The sequence below is a fragment of the Anguilla rostrata genome, chromosome 3 (assembly GCF_018555375.3).
Source record: "Anguilla rostrata isolate EN2019 chromosome 3, ASM1855537v3, whole genome shotgun sequence".
Lineage (NCBI taxonomy): Eukaryota > Metazoa > Chordata > Actinopteri > Anguilliformes > Anguillidae > Anguilla > Anguilla rostrata.
In genome coordinates, this window is record NC_057935.1 from 16,401,708 (window position 1) to 16,421,041 (window position 19,334).

Sequence of the window (19,334 nt, forward strand, 5' to 3'; positions counted from 1 at the left end):
TCTTTATGGGTCTGCCTTCCTACCCTCCAGGACAAGCACTGACCAAAAGTCACAGCTCACTTACTTATTTTGGTTGTGACAGAATAAAAATGGCCATGAACAAAACAGGAGGTTGGGATGAGTCATTTTTTAATAGTGTATGTTATACAGGAGTATTAGAGATAAAGCACATTTCACAGCAAAACTCAAAACTACAAAGACACCCTTTCTTTGTATGTACAACAAAACATAAATGTTTAATACTGTAAAAATAAATCCAATATAAATTCCAAAATGTTTACTTTGGCAGAAGGCATTTGTAGAGCATGAGCTATACAGTTCTTATTTATAAAGAATAAACATAAATTAAATCTAAAAAGTAATCATGTCTAAATCATTGAAAATAAACTTTATAGTAAATTGACTCATAGTGAGAAGTCAGTAGTTACATTATACAAATCACATTTCACAACTGATCAAATTGACATTTTCTAGCAGTACATTGGTACCTTTTTAAAAAGCACAATTATATGCAAGTTTTGCTGCATGCATGCATTTAAAGATGCTTTTGCTTTACCATTTCAAATAAATACAAAGCCTTTATATTGGTTGTCCAGTACAGTTTAATATTTCACAGTTCCCTTAGTGACTAAAAACAACAAAATGTTCATACTGTATGGAATTCTTGTTTCCAATGATTGTTCCGCATGGGGGAGTTCTAGCTCTCGAGTTCTAGACTGTTTATTTTACAGCCAAATCAATTATAGTAGCAGGAAGTGAGAGATCTGTTTGGAGCAGAACGAAGATGTGTACCAATATTTTTCAGAACAAGCCAGTAACAAGTTAGTAGTGGGCAAAGTAAATTTGGAGCTATGGGTATTCGTAAGATCCCTTGATTTATTTGTTGAATGACTGAAGCACAAGCCATCCTTACATTTAACCATTTACATTGTACAAATCAATTAAAGGAAACGTCTCTCTCGTGTGCACAAAACAAAGGCTTCAGTTTCCGTCAGGTTATTGACTATAACCGCAGCTACCATTTGCGCCAAACATCATATTAAAGCTTAAACGCATTAATATGAACCCTCAAACCCTATAAACAATTGGAAGATTATTGACCCAATAAAGGTCAGTATTTCTATCTCAATAAGTCCTTAATCAACACATTGAAGTGCATGGCAATTCACATGCATATTTTCTGCTAGAAATTCAAAACATTAAAGGAAACATGAGGACATGACAGTGACACGAGTTGAACAAAATCTCCATCCCACTGCTGGTGAACACTGGTAAATAGATGTGCAAGAAGAAGCTTAAAATGAATGCCTGCTTACTCATAGTGAGGTACTCTCAGATGCTGAATCTCATATGGTACAATGCCAACAACGGCACACTTGTATGTGGAAAAGCGCTCTAGCTCCAAGAGGTTTCTTTGTGGGGAAGTGGCTTGTTCAGTACTCTCTTAGCATAGATTCTGTCTCTGGATCTCCAAACATTATCATGTTGCATTCAGTTACAGAATAAATAAACTTGTACCCTACTTCTTTCAATTAAAACAATAAAACCTGAAAGTGCATGTATTTAGTGAGTGTTTCAGCACTGAGCGGACTTAGCACATTGTTAAAGCTATCTCTAGGACCACGATACGCTCTTTCACAATTCACATTCTTTCCAAAGACCTGAATACTTGGGATACGCCTCAGTGCAGAGGAATGCACTCAGTCTTCCCATCTCAAAAACTTGTGAAAGCACAAAGATACACCTGGAGAATACACCTGCATGTGAGGCTGTTATGTAGGTAAACAAGAGAACAACCAGGATGTTGTTACGAAAAACAACATCATGTGCAGCATTGGGCTTGGCCACCAAGCAACTGGGAATGTTTACAAGGGCTCTGCTTTCCGTCCACAGGCCCAGCTCAGATCAGATTGGACAAGACAGGAAAGGTCATGGTCAGCCCAGAGGCAGAGCAAGTTTTAGGGAGAATTAGTGTGACTCTAAAGTATTTCTGCATGTGCAAGCACCATATGCTATGACAGGTTCAGACAGTATAGAAGCACTCTAGATGTTCTCTGCTTCACCAATAAAAATGCAGCAATGCAGACCTCACATGCACCGACACCAAATGAAATGTACAAGATATTCCTGTTGAGACGAGTAATGATGAGCCTTAGGTAAGTGATCACACGGGCAGCTATGAGATATGATCTCAGCAGGGATTTCTTAACTTTATATGAACTGTCACGGGAACATAGCAGTGATACCCTTTTCTCTGCTTTACCAAAGATTTTAAGACCCGAACCTAACTGAATCCGTAAAACCAAAACAGTGAACTGAACCGAACCATGAGTTTTGTGAACTGCTGCACCCCTGCTGGGTACTCACTGTATGCCATAGTTGTCCAGTATACTGTAAAGCAAATTTACACTCTGGAGCAATAACTGTCATTATCTTTAAAATACTGTGAAAAGGACAGACCATACGTACTGTACTTACTGAACTGTAGTGCAGTTAAGAATAATGACTAAAAGGACAATGAAATCCTGTTTACTGCAGGCCTTAAAGGTTTATTTTAGTTTTAGGTTTTGTGCGTGTGCAGAAACCAAATTCACACATATTAATTAAATATACACATGTCATAGAATTTCTTGTGATTTGTTATCTTAAGAGTGATTTTACATGAAGCGGCATGATTAGTTTTTTTGTTCTTCCCCCTTTTTCTATTGGTAGGGTTTGGAGGCCAGCTGTCCTATCAGGTCTCCACTTTCCCATAAGTACCTTCTGGAGGCCAATAATATTTGGGGAAGGCCTTTAGTTGCAGAGAGTTAAAAGCATACTTGCGACATCCCACATTCTTCATGGTGTTCTCCCGTCGACAACCCTCGCTGGGGGGTGGGGGGTGGGGTAAGGGGGAGGGGGGGATAAAGTACAGAGAGGATGATCGCAGGTGAAGAAACAAACAAAAAAGGGCTGTGTTAACGACAATGAGCAAAAAACAACCAAACAACTTTCAAAATAAACGTGGCAGCGAACTGACAAAGCAAAAGCTCACATGACTTGTGACAGCCAATGGGATGTGGAATGAGAACGGAAGTGGTTGCTGAAAGGGGGAGGGGGTGAGGGGATGGTCACAGCAGCCAATAGCTCCACAAAGCCAGACTAGAAAAAGCTTGTTTTTATACAAAGGTCTGACCAAAAAATAATGAATAAAAGCGAACAAGCACAAACTGCATAAACATATAAAATACAGACAGCTGGTTGGTGCAAATTTTCAGCTCTGTTAATGATATTAGGAATATAGATAATTAATATTTAGCAATATTTAACTCTGGACTGATAGAACACAAGCAGATTCTTTGGAAGATTAACATCTGCAGCTCTTTTGACTGGAGCAAAAAAAGATAATTTATGTTTCTCTCTTGAGTTGGAAGCCCTCTCTTACAATCGTGGACTAAAGACCAATGTTCACCTGAATAAGCTGAATAGGAAATTTGTCCCAATAAAGTGACTACAGCATGAATATCATTTCAGTTTCACATTCTGCATTTCTACATCTGCATTAAAGACAAACCCTCAAAATATAATAGGCAAAAAATACTTCTTAATAATCTAATATATATATAATAATACAAATATGTAAATTGCATCAATTTCATCCTGACTGAAAATGGCATCCTTTAGAAGAAAAACTGAGCCCCCCAGGTCCACTGAAGTTAACTTGCACAGAATCAATACCCGCACTGCATCACAGAGAAGTAAACATCCTGTTGCTAGTTTATATCTCAGATAAGCAAACAGACCTGATCGGTTAAATCCACCAGTGACTACTTGGTTATTACAAGTGTGCCATAACCTGGAATAAATTACTGCTCTGTCCGGGACCACAAATATGTTAAGAAACGATCCAAAAATAGCAGAGGTAGTTAAAAACTATAATAATAATAATAATAATAATAATAATAGCTGCAAGCAGCGATGTTGGAGGCCAAGCATCAAGGGTGCACCACAGAACACTGAGTGCAATTTGTATCTTTCTGAGATTTCTGCAATTTAGTTGTCCTCATATCACAGTTGTGCTGCTGGTGTGCACTGCATGCTGCAATGGGAGAGGGAGACAAGCAAAGTGGGCAGGGTCCAGTCCTTTTTTCTTCCCAGCCTGGCACATGCACACATAAGGTCCTAATGGTGCTAAAGCACCAGCCCATATGCCCCTCCGGAACAAAAGTGCCCCTTTGAGTTGAGGAGTTTTCCCCCCATTGCCTGCTGCAGCCCACCCTTGCCCTTCCACCGGCCCTGTCTCGCCCACAAATGCCCAAGTAATGGAAGTAAAGCACGTTTCTAAATTAAAAATCTACACTATATATTATAATGGATAACTTCCTTGGGTTCAACCACAGTTGGTTATGCTGCACGCACCATGACTAGTGTTGAATCCTATATGCACTTTTTCATAGTCTTTGTGCATGCACTGTTGCTCTAGCCTACATTAAGTGCAACTTGAGGCAATAGCGATTATTGAGAATAATTCCGTTCCCCAGGTTGGTTTAAGATAGAGAAGTAAAGTTGTGATCCTGATAGTATGAATTATTTATTTATTCAATAAAGCACAACCTTGTTTACAATCAGGGCCATACTATAATGGATGATATCTCTTCATGTTTTCAAAAGTTGACAGAGCTCATGCAAATTTGCTAATTAGTATTTAGCAAAAAGGCCCTACAGGCCATACTGCATCATCTTGGCACATATCAAAATGTCCTTAGCAATTTGACATTTGGTGATCATCAGGCAAAGTACAAGGAGAAGCCTATGTTCTTCAAAAAATTCAAAATGGCAGAAAATCCTATGGGCTCTATGACATTGTTTGTTCAACATGAGGAGCTAGACATGTGGAAGAAATCTGGTGCATGTATGTGAAACCGGATGCCTGTAATATTTTTTTCAATGTTGCAATTTTGCAGCCATACTGGAAATGGGTGAAAACTTAGTGAGAGGCAAAAGAAAAATGATAAGAATAATAATGATCCTAGCAAAAACAATAGTGTTCCTACGCACCCTTGGTGATTGGCCCCCTAATAATAATAATAATAATAATAATAATAATAATAATAATAATATAGGATAATTCTATGTTCCATGTTAAATCCAAGTTATTTATTTTTAATTAGACACTGCCACAAACAAATTCTGCATATATTAGTTCGTAATATAAACGATCAATATATATATATGTAAAATATAATTGTATGCAAACAGCAACTGTACACCTGGTTCTTTATTGCAGCGACCCCACAAAGCTATACCAGCCTGTAATTCCAGGCGCTGACATTAACCCCTGATCTTTCAGACAGAAAACAAGCCATAATCTATGAGTATGTCTTGAAAGAATCAGATAATAGGAAGATTCAGTGGTTACAACAAACACATTAGTAAACTGATGAACTAATTAAGGGTGGCAGAACTCTCCTCATAGAAAAATAATATTGGGCCATTTAACTGTAGCTGACTGGCTATGAGCTTTTAAAGTAGCATCAAGTTACATCAGAGTTTTAGTACATTATTTATTATTACCATTTAATTGTTGGGTAGCTAATCAGGTAATGTTAGTTCCAACAGCTTGGGAAGCTATTCTTATTAGCTAGCTAACCTAATAACCTAATTCACTTGAAAACCCAGCCAAGTTGGCCATTCAATTAAATCGTATTGTCAAATAACCTAGCTACACCAGTAGCTCTGATAGAGTATAACCTAAAGCAGGGGGCTGATACCCAAGTCGTGAGGCTGACTGCTCCACAGAAATGGCATGGGGCATGCACCTCTTTTTTATTTTTATTTTTTTATGTTTAACCAATGTGTGCATGTTTTTTAATGATCCTTTCCAAGTTACAACTCAAGTTGTAATTCAACTCAAGTGACATTCCACTGGGCCAGATTTACACAGAATGTGCACAGACGCACTCGATCTTTATCTGATGTGGATCACCTCAGTGTCCAGGATTTAATGAACCGGCACAGAAATGATACAGATCCAGTCTAGCAGAACACAACCTTAACCTTTGATGGCCTCAACCGGAGAGTCGCTGTTCAGTCACGTTGAGAGAGGCCTGTTTCGGGTTTATCTATGACAGTTCGAGACGATGCATTATAGCGTGGGATTGAAATATGCCTTGTAGGCCCTGCCCATGTCTCCCGTGTTACAGAAGATCTCATCTATACAGAACATTTATTGATTTTGGCCATACATCACATTCCTCTGTACCTACACCTGTTTCCTGGGATTGGTGCTGTAATTCCCATGAGCAGGAAATACCAAGATTCATTTCTGCATTTGGCAATAATTATGGTCTCAAACTCCTTTTTCATACTCCAACAAACTTCTATATACAAAAACTAATTTACTCTCTTATTATTTCCTAAGGAATAAAATTTTCTCCTGACCAAACAAATGTTCATGTTGAATAGTTTCACTAAATTAAATGCTCCAAGCATACCCAGTTATCTAAGATACATTATCTAAGAACTGGAAAAGAAAGCTTTTTTTTCGTAGAACTCAATTACACAGTAGACAGACATAAGGAAATATATATGTGAATGGTATAACTGCTGCATAATCAAGCAGGTCTTACAAATTTCTCAGAAAAAAATGAAAACAAATTTCCATTGCTTAAAATATGCAGCACATCCTATAACGTGCTGCAATTTGGCAAGTTTAGCTATTCCTCACAAAAATAAAATAATACTGATAAAAAATATGTTGCATTTAACGAAAGCTCAGTCTTCCCTGCTGAACGTAAGCAGGAAGACCTGAGCTAGCGTAAAGACCTTACTGTACAGTGTGGCAACACTGCCACTGGCACGTGAGCAGGGGATAAACAGACCATTCCAACCCAGCCCTGACCAAGCCTGCTCTTCATTTCCACTCTTGGATATTACAAAAACACAAAAGGAAGGAAGACTTAAAAAGCCAAGCGAGACAATTGTGTAAATATAGCTATTATGGTAGGTCTAATAGTTCTTTGAAATTAACAACCACCACCACCACAATAATAATAATAATAATAATAATAATAATAATATTTCATAGGGCCATCTATTCTACAATATTGGGAAAAGTATTTTGTTATTTACAACTTAGTATTTAATATCTGCATTAGGAGAATTTAGTTAATTTAGTACCTTAAATAAATTTAGTAGAAATACAAGTAAGGCAAAATACTGACAATGGCAGCCACTTAGACCTTTAGACCAGCACTTTCCCTGGGCCAGTTGTTTTAAAGAACACAAATGTAAGCAGGGAAGTGCTGTAGAGTTTGGTTACCTGGCAGATAGACAGACAGTCAGAGAGACTAACCGTCTACGCAATGGAATGTCTGTCTGATCACCTGAAAACCCTCCGTCTGCCAGCCTGTCAGACACACAAACAGCCTGCCAGATAGGCAAAGACAGAATGACCATGCGATTGACTCACAGACAAACACACTGCCTGCCTACCTGCCTGACAGACAGACAGGTAGAAAGACAGACAGACTCAGAGACGGCCTGGCCTCCTGGCTGGCTGACAGACAGACGGGCAGACAGAGAGACAGACTGGCAGGCTTCAGTTACAGCGGAGCTTAGCCAGCAGGTAGGCCACGCTCAGGAACAACCAGGCAATGAGCAGGTTGGGACTGAGGGCCAATAAGGGGAGGGAGTACAGGAGGCTGGGGTCTAGCCTAAAATCACGGATAGGCAGCAGGCCACTCAGGTTCTTCTGGGTGACCCCCTCCCTGGTCCCAATGCTGTGGAGAGGGAGAGGGGGAGGGGCACAGAGGAGGGGGCGGAGTCATGGGGGGTGGGTGGGGTGGATGGAACAGAGACATGCCAAAAGGGATGGCATGAACAGGGAACAGGCATGAAAAATATAATAATATCAAAAATGATGAGGATGATGGTGGTGATGAAGTGATGTTTACAAGAATATTTGTAAAAAAGAAAAAGACCAGAAATGTGGGCAGGGGACCAGGGATGGAATCCCAGTAGAATGTAAGGAGAGTAAAGCCCAAAAAAATGTATATAAAATCAGATAAACACACAAACAAAAACCCCAAAACAAAACCACCCCAGAAAATGTAAATAAAAAACGTAAAAGCAAACAAACAAAAAAAAAAAAAAATTCAATGAAAATAAAACCAAAATAAATACCAAACCAAAATTTAAATGAAATAATCATCATAAAGAGAAAGAGAGAAAGAGGATACAAAAGAAGAGAAAATTAAGAGAAATTTTCTTTAGTCTTCAGGACAGAAAATAAAAGACAGGCACGAAGAAACAGCGATGGTACTCCATGTATCAGCAGGCGGGGATGTGTGGGAAGGGGGAGATCTGGGGCCATGCAGCGCCATCCGGCTTCTTCCCAGCATGCAACAGGCGCAAGGCCACACTGGGCAGAAGGAAAGGGCACCATGGTCTGTGCCCATGCCAGCTATCCCATAATTCCCCTCGGCTGGTCCACAGATGTATTCCAGTGCTAACAAAGCCAATCCTCTCAGAATGCCAGCTGAAACCCTGCAAGTGGGCATTTCAGTAGCATGTAGCAGTATAACACTGCTACTGTATATCCAACAGCAAGGGGGCATTTCAGTAGCACGAAACAGTGTAACCCTGCTATATCCTACAACGTCTTTTATCATCGTTTTTTGCAAAGGGTAATGGCTGTTAGCTGGAAATGGCTGCAAGACACAGTAAATAATCTTGGGTCGCAGCCTGTGGAGTAGTCAGGGAGAGAGGGGATCTCTTGAAAATGACGGGGGAAGAAGACTGGAGATGTGAGACAGGAAACTGAGTGTGGGAAGGGGGGGGTTAGTGGAAATGAAGGCAGGCAAGGGGCGTGGAGACAGCATTGCACATTTACTGTGCCAGGTTTAACCTCTTCCGTTATTCCCTTCGGCTCTCTCCTCCCTACAACAACACCAGTGCTCTATCCCTCCGTCCCCTCCCAGAAGCAGTGTGCTAGCAAACGGGGGGATGGGGTCAGAGGGGAGAGGGAATGAAAGATGGGGGGATGAAGTGCAAGGTGGAGAGATAAGAGCTCCATCGCTAGAAATGGGGAGCATTCTCTGCATTGCGGCACCGACATCAACAAGCAAGAGAAGCAACTGCTGGAAGGAATACACACGGTGTACATTAACCAAGGTAAAGTGCAAGGAACAAATGCTAACTGCAGAGAGGCACAGAGAGAGAGACAGGGAGAGGCGAAGCTTCAGAACCAGGAGATCTAAGTCACTTTGAGGATGTCAGGGACTGCTCTGATTGCTGGAGATGCATCTTGAAAAGGAACTGGTGAAACCACAGGAAGTGGTGTTTCAAAATTCAGTTACACTGCGGTGATAGTTCACCTCATACCACTTCAAAAGAATTTAGAAAAAGGGTGATGAGATTTTACTGAAAATTGTGAAACTATTGTATCACTAACAAAAGTAGTAGGTAATCTCTCCAAAGAAAGAGAGGAACTGATGATGTCACATTTTAACTTCTGACTGTAGCTAAAGAAAATATACCTAAAAGAAACACGTCCCTAAAAGAAAACTAGGGTAACTGCTGCAGGGGTCCCCAACCCTGCTTCTTGAGAATACAGGGTGAGTGGCTTCAAAGCACATTAAATTCACCTCAACTTCCCCTCTTGGGTCCAAATGGGTTGCTTAATTTAAGGTCAAAAGAAAAACCAGCAGACCTGCAGCTCCCCATGACCAAAGTTACAGGCCCCCTGCACTGCAGCGAACCCAAAGCCGAACCACAGCTTGTCTGCTCTGGCCAATCACTACCCGCTCTGACTTCACCGCTCCCAGGGCCGAAACGGAGACTGTGGCGCCCCCTGCAGTTGGCATGGTCCCCTGACGTCGGAGAGGAGATCGGCTCAGGCAGTGGGGTGGACACCTACCTGCGCATGCAGTCCAGGGCCTGGGTGAAGACCTGCGGGGCCATGCCGTGCTCGTGCTGCAGGATCAGGCACTGCTCCAGCGTGACGGACATGGCCGTGCGGTCCTTGGCGCTCTTGCAGCTGGTGAAGCGCACCCCGTTCAGCCGCCGGCAGATCTGAACAGAGGGCGGGGCACTGTCTCAGCTGCGGCTTACTTTGTTAGCAAAACAAATGTGCGTTCGTTCTGCTACAGAATAATGCTATGAGCGCACATAGGTTTGAAATACTTTTTGGATCTTCTTTAATCTCATTTTTATATGAACTAAAAATTGAATGTGTGTAGCCATTTTTTTCATTCATTACAATTTCCTTCCCCCGTGAGCAGCACCAGAAAGTTCCGCAGTAATTACTTTTAACTACTGCTAAAGCACAAGCATACAGAAAAGCACAGTACAACATCACAAATTAAAGAAGGAATAGCGTATCAGGAAATCAAAAATAACATATTACACAATTAGCCTGTGTATTCCAGCCTCATTCAAATGATACGCCCACTATTAAGTACCATTTAAGTCAGCTATGGTAAGAATCAGCTGGAATCAAGTACCTACACAATCGGAGGTACTTTCAATAGTGACTAAAAACACTGAGCAGTGAATCACATACATTTTCTGCATTTGACCCACGTTCACTAACCCACGTATGTTCACAAGTGTGTGCACGCAGGTACAACATACACGCACACATACGCACACATACGCGTTCTGTGTGGATAACAGAGCCCAGGCTAGGCTAAGCCCTGCCCTGTAAAGTGAAGGGCGGAGCCACCCCTACCTCAGCAGCCTGCCACAGGATGTCCACGTTCTTGTGCTTTCTGGCGTGAACGTTCTGCCCCAGGAACCTCAGCAGCTCCGGCAGGCAGGTCTGACTGCGGGAACGAGGGAGACCTGGAGTGAGAGAAGAGAGCGGGAGAAATGGGGAATGAAAAGAGGTGGGTAAGAAAAAAGGAAGGAAAGCGAGGAAGGTGTGAATGAGTGAGTGAAAGAGAGAGAGAGAGAGAGAGAGAGAGAGAGAAAGAGAGAGAGAGAGAGAGAGAGAGAGAAACCAATTATATTTTCAGGTCCATGGTGACAAAGGTAATTTGTTTTAGTCAGACTAAGATTAGTAAGATTTATAGCCTAGTTTCCTGTACAAAGATGAAATGCTATTAGTGACTCACAATCTTCAGGCAAAACCTCTTTGAACTGCTCATAGTAGGAGTTGAGACGGGCCAGGCTCTCCATGTTGATAATCTCCTGTAATGACGTATCTCCGAGCCTATGAAAAATCACAGGCAAAACGGAATCAGCTCAAATGAGAGAGATAAGCAGAAAATCAGGTTTCAAACAAAAACTGTGTGAACTGGGGAAGGACACAGAATACATTGCACCTGTATCTTCTGTGACAAACACCCAGCTTTACTGATCAGAATATCAATCACATCCTGAAATCCCCATACATATTATATGAAATATTTTTTCTTATAATCATGCTATATTATTGGGGGGACAATTTGGCCTATTTTGTAATATTGGAGGCCCCTTGTTGTAAGCCCCTATCCCCCCCATAAATGACACCCTTGATCCTCTGAGTTCTAAGTGTCAGTAGCAGGGAGTCTACCTGTACTGTGCCATAGCAGGACCCCCCCCCCCCCCTTCTCATTCACCCTTACTTCTCAGCCAGGGACTGCTGGTCATTGATGCCCACGTTGAACAGCACGGGTTGGACACGCAAGAGCATGCCGTTCTGGATCTCCCGTGGCAACGCGTCAAACATGGTCCCTGGCAACGGGATGCGCACGTTGAAGCCGTCCCGGTTGCCAGTGATGACGGGCAGCATGTCAGGGGCGGAGCCAGAGGGGGCCTGAGTCACCTTAAAGGTGACATTCCTCAAGTCCATGATGCCCACGCTCATGTCCTCTAACATGGCCAGCTCCTCTCCTAAAACACACATAGACACACACACAAACAATGACGTCCTCCAATTTTGCAAGCACCTCTCTTGAAACACATGCGCACATAAGCACACGACACATGCATACACACACACACACACGCACTGCTTGTTTACCATAGGTGCTCAGCAGGCTCTCAAACTGTGCCAGCAGGCCGATGGTGTAGAGCTGTCTCAGAAAGCCGTCGTCACGGAGACAGTTCCTCAGTTTGATGATGAATCCACAGATGAGGGCTGTCAGCTGAAGGAGGACAGAACGACAGACAACAGCATGACTCCCATCTTGGCTCATCTTACGCAACAATGCACTCAAGTACACACTGCTAATGTTCCAGTGCTTGGTACATTAGATTCAAAACTAAAACTAGGAAATTATGATTATTTTACTGATGTGAAAGTAATATCTGATTTAGTCATGCAACAGCTTCACAAAAGCAACAGATGCACTCAGATCTACCATATGAGGTGATGTCATCCATTAGATTGCAGATAGCACTGGCTGGAGTAGGGACAGTAGGGATCTGTGGCTTTAGCATCAGATAGATTATGGTGTTTCTTGCCAGGCAATGGGTGGCTATGAGCTCTGGGGTTTTATAAAATCACACCGATTACACAAGCTGGCATTTAGAAGCATTGATGCACATCTGAGAGTGTGTGTGTGTTTGTGTGTGTGTGAGTGCATGCATGTGTGTGTGTGTGAGCACATGTTTGTGTGTAGAAGCATGTACTGACCGTCTGGCAGAAGACCACATCTCTTCGGTACTGCAGGTTGAGGTACATGGCGATGGTGGGGGCGCTGTCCTGCATGAGCAGGAACACCATGGACTTCTTGGCCTTGTCACTCATCATGGCCACACATTCGGTGAGCGTGGTGAGCAGCGGGTACAGAGCCTCACTCCACTCACCTGCAGGCAGCAGAGAGGTCACAAACAGGTACACACGCACACGCTAACATTTACACACACACGTACACACATGCACATATACAAACATACACACACACATACACACACAAACATGTACAAACATACACACACGCACGCGCATGTACACATATGTAAGCACATAGACACACGCACATGCACACACTATCATGTACACACACACATACACACACACGCACACACACATATACAAATATATACACACGCAGACACACGTATACATATACAAACATACACGCATGGACACATATGCAAGCACATAGACACACACACACACGCACACACACACCTTTCCATCCAAATGCATCATTGACAATACTGCCATGGCTGTGGCTCCCTGGCTATACAAACCACTGACAAAATCAGTCTTTTTAACATGTATAGTTTCATCATTAGGTTGATGAAACTATGCATGCCTGGTCTACCATTTCCACAGCCATTGACATAGTATAATTACCCTCCTTCCATACTGTGAAAAATTGCTTAATTTTTGAAGTCACTCAGTGATATGTTGTTCATTACAATTAAAAAAAAAAAGACTACAACAACAGAGATTGAGATGGGTACGATAGCTCCTCAAAGCCTAGCTCTGTGGGCCTGCAGGACTGCAGATAGCCGAAGCACTGCGCTGGAGCTGCGACGGGGCGGGGCCTGTGGGGGGGCGGGACCTGGGGGCGTGGAGGGGGGGGTTAGGAAGCAGGCGGATGGAGACAGCGCTTACCTGGGGATGTCTCCTCCCGACTGGGACTGGCATCTAGAGGAGGGTTGGAGGTGTGACATGCGTGGTTAGGAAGCGCTCTCGACAACACAGGAAGCAGCTCAGACAACGCCCCGTGGACGCATCACCGGGCCTCACTGCAGCCCAAAGCAGCCAGAGCAGAAACCTCAAACACGCACGCACGCACAAGCTTGGGATTTTTATGGGAGCGCCAAATAACAAATTTTTAAAAACATAAATCATAAGGTGATAAAACGAGGCACAGCTGAAGGTGTGCAAGCTTTCTGGGAGACATTCTCTGTGTGTTTTCCAGTCCCACTGCCGAGCCAGATATACAGTACATAATGCTGGCAGATTGATGCCGCTGCATTCCATTGTTTTCAGGTGAGATGAGCAGCTGGTGATGCGTGCTGGTCTGATAATGCGTGCTGGTCCAGCATGCACAAGCAGAGACCCACAGACAGACCAGGGTGACTGATCTGGGTTCAGCTGTAAAGCCAAGCTGGCAAGCCTTCGTTCGCGTTCCTCTCAGATTTGCGTACAATAACATGAGCCGGAGGGCAAGGAGAAAACCGCATGCACCTTCCAGAACCTTCCAACAACCTCACTGTCAACAGTGAGTGCCTCATCTCTCCAGTCTCTCACTCGCTGACATGGTGCAGAAACCACAGTAGCGCGCTGACCTGCATTTTAAAAGAGCCTCCATTTCTGGTTTTGACTAGAGCTCAGGACGTCATGGTAACAGTCCTGTTTTACCATAATGACTGAGGAGTAGCCACTCAGATACAACTAGCATTAAACCATAAGCAGGACTAAAGGACTACAATCGGTATTCTGTTTGAAAAAGAACAAATGATTAAAATAAAACCCGCTGACCATGAAACCACCAAATCACTCCGAGGATGACAAGAGAGACCAGAGAGAGACTAGTTCCATTAGACGGTTCTGGAATTAATGGGTTTCTAAACCTCAATGTCCTTCCATGAAGATTGTGCACAAATGATTCTCAAACCCATTAATATCACTAATAAAAATCCTGTGGGGACAGGATTTATTGTACGCTACAAATAATTACTGATAATGACACATCTGCATGGAGGAGCTTTCACAAACACAAGGCCATCAGAAAGATGGGCAGGACAGACCACAATGTTTTTAAACAACTGTGACAACAAGAACATCATACAATGAACCACCTCAACCGCAAGTACATACAAAGATCCACCTCAGCAACATACATACAATACAAACAATTAACTCGACAACAAATGCAATTCTTAAACTTTATGAAGCTTCTGATATCTTTTGGTAAATGGTAAATTGAAAAAATTAAAATACAAAATAAAACTCCAACCTCTGGGGGGAAAAAAAATAACATAAAAAATTTGAACCTTTCTTGGTACAACAGTAAATTTTATCAACAGTGTTTTATGTGACAAGAAACAATTGGTTCACATAATTGTATGCAACTTACAGCAGGAAATATTCTGACACAATAATTAAGAGTGCAAACACAACTTCAAAAACAAAGAAAAAATAAAGGAAGACATGCACACAGTTTCAGAAAACAAGCAGCATGCAGAACTGGTAACCAACCAGAGACAGTGGGTCTTCCACATTTAGAGTGCAGTCAGGTGCGTTAAACACATTCAAAAATGACAAAAATCGCAGGATGGAAATGTGACACACAGTCAGGAGAAATGGGGGAGGAAGTGAATTTGTGCTTAAATATATTAATTCTATTTTATGTATCTTTTAATCGGATTAGTCTCACTGAGATTTAAAATCTCTTACAAGAGAGACCTGGCCAAGAAAAAAAGCTGTCATTACATAATAATTACAGACAATTACAAACATACTGAGACTTTATCATGAAAAATACTAAAACACCAAGAACCATTCTTTAGACCAAAAAGTGGCCACTCACAGGCTTCCACCAGTATGCATGGGGCTACAGCATCTCTCAATGGGTGCTGGCCTCTGCAGATTTGCCTCTGATTGGCACAGAGGTTCTGACATTTTAGTGTTGGAGATGTGGGGAAACCAACAGTGAAATGCTATGTATGCTGAGCATACACAATGAAGTGACTTTATTTGTCCTGGAATACATACTTTATGGAGTGTAAGAAGATTCAGTGAAAATTCTAATGGACACTGAGATCAGAGATCTCCAGCAAGTCACTGGCCTTAAATGCTCCAATAAAAAGTAGCACCAATGGCTTTTAATGTTTCTTTTGTTTTTCAACTAAATTTCTTCTTAATCGTCATTTCTAATGCCTTTAAAATGCCCTCCCCCCAGAACAGACAACTGCGCTTGTTGATCTAGGGGGAAATTATGTATTCTGAAATGACTGGCTCATAAAACCAAAGAAATGAAGAAACAAAAATAAAATGAAGATGAGGGGGTGAATGAGAAAAGCAATGTTTGCGAATGAAGACGATGGTGATGATGGAGACGATGGAGTGGGGTCGAGTGAGGAAGACCCTTCTTCATGCAGTTGTCCTCCAGAACACAGGTGGCCCGCAAGGTTACCTTTCTTGGTGGCGCCGCCCTGCTGGTCGCACAGGAAGACATCTTCGCTGCTGCTGCTCTGCAGCCTCTCTCTCTGCAGAAGCTTGTCCACCCGTTGGATGATGCACTCCAGACTCTTATCCACGTTCAGCCACACCTTCTCCTGAGGAATCATGGGAAAGGAGGGGGTAGATAGACAATAATATGCATACTACATAGTGTCAGGCAATATTAGGTGAAATAGGCAATTGCAAAAGTGTGTGTGTGTGTGTGTGAACACAAACATACTGCATATACTGGGAATCTACAAAGAAGAAAAAAAATACTATCTGCAACATCTAAATTATATATTGACATGTTTTGATTTTGCTCAGATCAGATAAAACAGATTGCCTTGTTTAAATGTGAACACTCTGACACCTTACCCACTCCTCCTCGTGCCAGTTGACGTGCAGGGAGGATCGGCTGTTGCGCCCGGCCCACTTGGCCAGCAGCGTGTCCTGGTCGTTGCGTAGCACCACCTGGTCCGCGTCGGCGGTGGAGGGCGACGCCTTGGAGGCGATGTACTCTGGCCGGGCGGCGTTCAGGGCCTGGATGGCCGAGGCCAGGAGCTTGCAGTCGCACACCGTCACCAGCTGCCGCGTCTGAGGAGGAAGTGAGGTAACAGTCACATGACTGCTAAAGGCAACGGGAAGTCGGAGCCTTCTCTGGGGGTCTCGGACTCAGGGACGTTCTCCCCGGTTAGCTAGCGCCTCACCTTGTCTGCCAGGATGGCCAGGGTCCTCTCCAGCCCGTTAGCTGAGCGATCCTTGGCGGCGCGGGACAGGCGCTCGGCGTAGTAGCTGACCTGGGTCTTGAGCGTGTTGATGTGGGCAATGATCTCCTTGGCGCGGACGATGTCCTGGGGAATGTAGACGATGGACTGGGAGCTGGAGACGGCACTGCTAAGGGTAGAGAGGACAGTTAGATACCTGTGTGAGGATTAAATATATACACACTTATGTTCTCTCTCTCTATCTCTCTCTCTCTCTCCCTCAGACACACACAAACACACTTTAAGAAGCACAATACAGTGAAGAGTGAGGTAGTGTGCCACAATCAGGGGCTAGGAGAGGCCACCGCAACCAGCAACGTCTCAGAAGCTCTGAATTTTCTCTCCTTTGTATTTTAATGGAAGCAATTTCCCTGCCCAAGGTCAAGAGAAATTCAACGCTCTGTCACAGGCACTAGAAAGGAAATACAGAGATAAATTTATATAACCTAATTATCTTTTACCCAACATTTCTCTGTGTATTATCTGCTATGACTGTAACCTACTTTCAGCATCCGCGACTGTGAAAATGTGACAGCAAAGACTACTGCTGGGGAGCCTCTGGTTGTTAGGACAGACACTCTGATCTGCACAGAAGATCACAAGGGCCTGTTCCCCCCTACCGTACACTGGGCAGGTTATGAATCGCAGCTCCAACAGGACCAAGTGTGAGGATGTGGAGGTAGGGGGAGATGGGGGAGGGGGGGTTCAGAACAGTGCACATGAAGGTAAGGGGCAAAGTGTGCAAGAAAGGATGCTGTGGAGACTGGAGGTAGCCCCATGCATGTTTGGCCCATGGCCTCCCTAAAACACTACGGGGCTTGCTCTTCTGCAGACACACAGGTTTCTGAGGATCAGAATGAGCCCAGCAAAAGACCTTCTGGTGAAAAGTCACTGCGGTGGGCGAGGCAACCCAAGGTCAGACTTTGTCATTGGAGTTTCAACGTCAACCGCGTCAGACACTAACAGTGCATTTTCAGGAAGGGAGCGTCTGGTCTTCACATTCATATAGGGTTACACTGTGTGAGCCTTCCTGAAACCGAAGTGTAGCTCTTTCCCCCCCGGCTACCTGATCCCTGGTGACAACGCAAGGCTTTCTCCTCTCTGAACAGAGCCACCATGGTTTACTCACTCTGCTCCAGGTCAACAAAGACCCCAGATCTGATTTAAATAACTGCTACATTATAATGCCAAGAAACACCGCAGTCCGTTCTCTGTCGCATGGTCACAGCTGGGTGCCTGAACTTTCATGGTGTATCTTCCTTCCTTTCATTTCTGGGAGCCTGTGGGACTGGGGGTGGGCGGTTTATCAGAGCTCCGCCTGTAAAGTCACACTTAGAAGGAAGCAGGCAGTTGCTAGGCGACGGCCTCAATTAAGAACCGACTCTTTTCCAGAAGGGGACGTTCTCCCCGTTTCCAACATCCCAATGCCGCTCCCATTACTCTTCCGGCTATACCACCAAGGTGAGACTTTTGATGGGAAAGGTAGGGCCCCCACTTGGTCCTGGGCAAAGATGGATGATAATGGCTTCTTCGATCTACGGTTAGTCGGACAATCCCAGTGACCCACAAATATTTATGTCCAAGATCTAATTAATCTGAACGGAAAAGAAAATCCGCATGGACAAGCAATGCACAGTGCATCAATTATGTACCCTTCACTTCAAAGAGACACAAACCTTAATCCTCATCAAACGCTGACAATCTTGTCATTTCCCCTGACCCTTTGCCAGCAGTTTAGACGCGGAATTCATTTAATGTCACATCCCAAGTCTTTTTGTCGATGGGTCATTTCAGGGTCATTTATCTGGTTACGGTGGTGATTATATGTCTACCTTTCCTCATTCACTACAATGTAAAGCCATCTCCTGAACAAGCAGCGCTGTGTAAAGAGAGACATGACTCATTTCACTGGAGAGTCAGAACACACAAGTCGAGACACATTTGGAAAACGCAGTATTTACCCATAATACTGTAAAAAAACAGCAATATTGACATCAGTGACATTCTTACATACAAACAAAGACGCACAAACACGCACGCGCACACACACACACGCACACGCACACACACACACACGCAAAGCCACTGATTAAAACAATCCATCCATCAAACATGAGGGGATATATTTCCATGCAGATAAATGCACGCAGTGGGGAAAAATATGACCAAACAAAATGAGTTAAATTAAAGTACGACTCACCATTCCTCCTCATAAATGCTGATTAAAAAACAAGAAAGGAAATGAAAAAGCCATCAAACCAATAAATACGCCATCTTGAAAAAAGACTGCTGCAGCAATGCAGAATTCTAAAGATGAGGCGAGCACAATGCCACAGGCAGCGAGAACGCATTCAGAAACCAAAGAAAAACGCATGTATTATAGATAATAAAGGTGCCTTAAACACTCCAGAGAATCACATAAGCTGCAAGCGGTTTCACCAACAATACAGAGCTGGGAAATAATTCTTTCAAATTAG

At 43.3% G+C, this 19,334-nt stretch overlaps 1 protein-coding gene across 16 annotated transcripts in view; it reads right to left on the minus strand.

Moving 5' to 3' along the window:
• Positions 1-112: 112 nt before the first annotated feature.
• LOC135250319 (inositol polyphosphate-4-phosphatase type I A-like) overlaps positions 113-19,334 on the minus strand; it is a 40,277-nt gene continuing 21,055 nt past the window's right edge. For 7 of the 16 annotated variants that reach the window (XM_064326502.1, XM_064326499.1, XM_064326498.1 and 4 more), the window contains 12 exons: positions 19,058-19,075; positions 16,801-16,987; positions 16,469-16,687; positions 16,065-16,206; positions 13,535-13,567; positions 12,602-12,774; positions 11,987-12,110; positions 11,589-11,856; positions 11,097-11,194; positions 10,712-10,824; positions 9,899-10,053; positions 6,742-7,760 (listed from right to left, as the gene is read on the minus strand). In XM_064326502.1, coding sequence (XP_064182572.1) covers positions 7,580-7,760; positions 9,899-10,053; positions 10,712-10,824; positions 11,097-11,194; positions 11,589-11,856; positions 11,987-12,110; positions 12,602-12,774; positions 13,535-13,567; positions 16,065-16,206; positions 16,469-16,687; positions 16,801-16,987; positions 19,058-19,075 — 1,711 coding nt within the window. In that variant the 3' untranslated portion in view covers positions 6,742-7,579. Of the gene's footprint in view, positions 2,868-6,741; positions 7,761-9,898; positions 10,054-10,711; positions 10,825-11,096; positions 11,195-11,588; positions 11,857-11,986; positions 12,111-12,601; positions 12,775-13,534; positions 13,568-16,064; positions 16,207-16,468; positions 16,688-16,800; positions 16,988-19,057; positions 19,076-19,334 lie in introns of those variants that run through there. The other 9 variants (XM_064326508.1, XM_064326507.1, XM_064326503.1 and 6 more) reach the window with 9 other exon arrangements.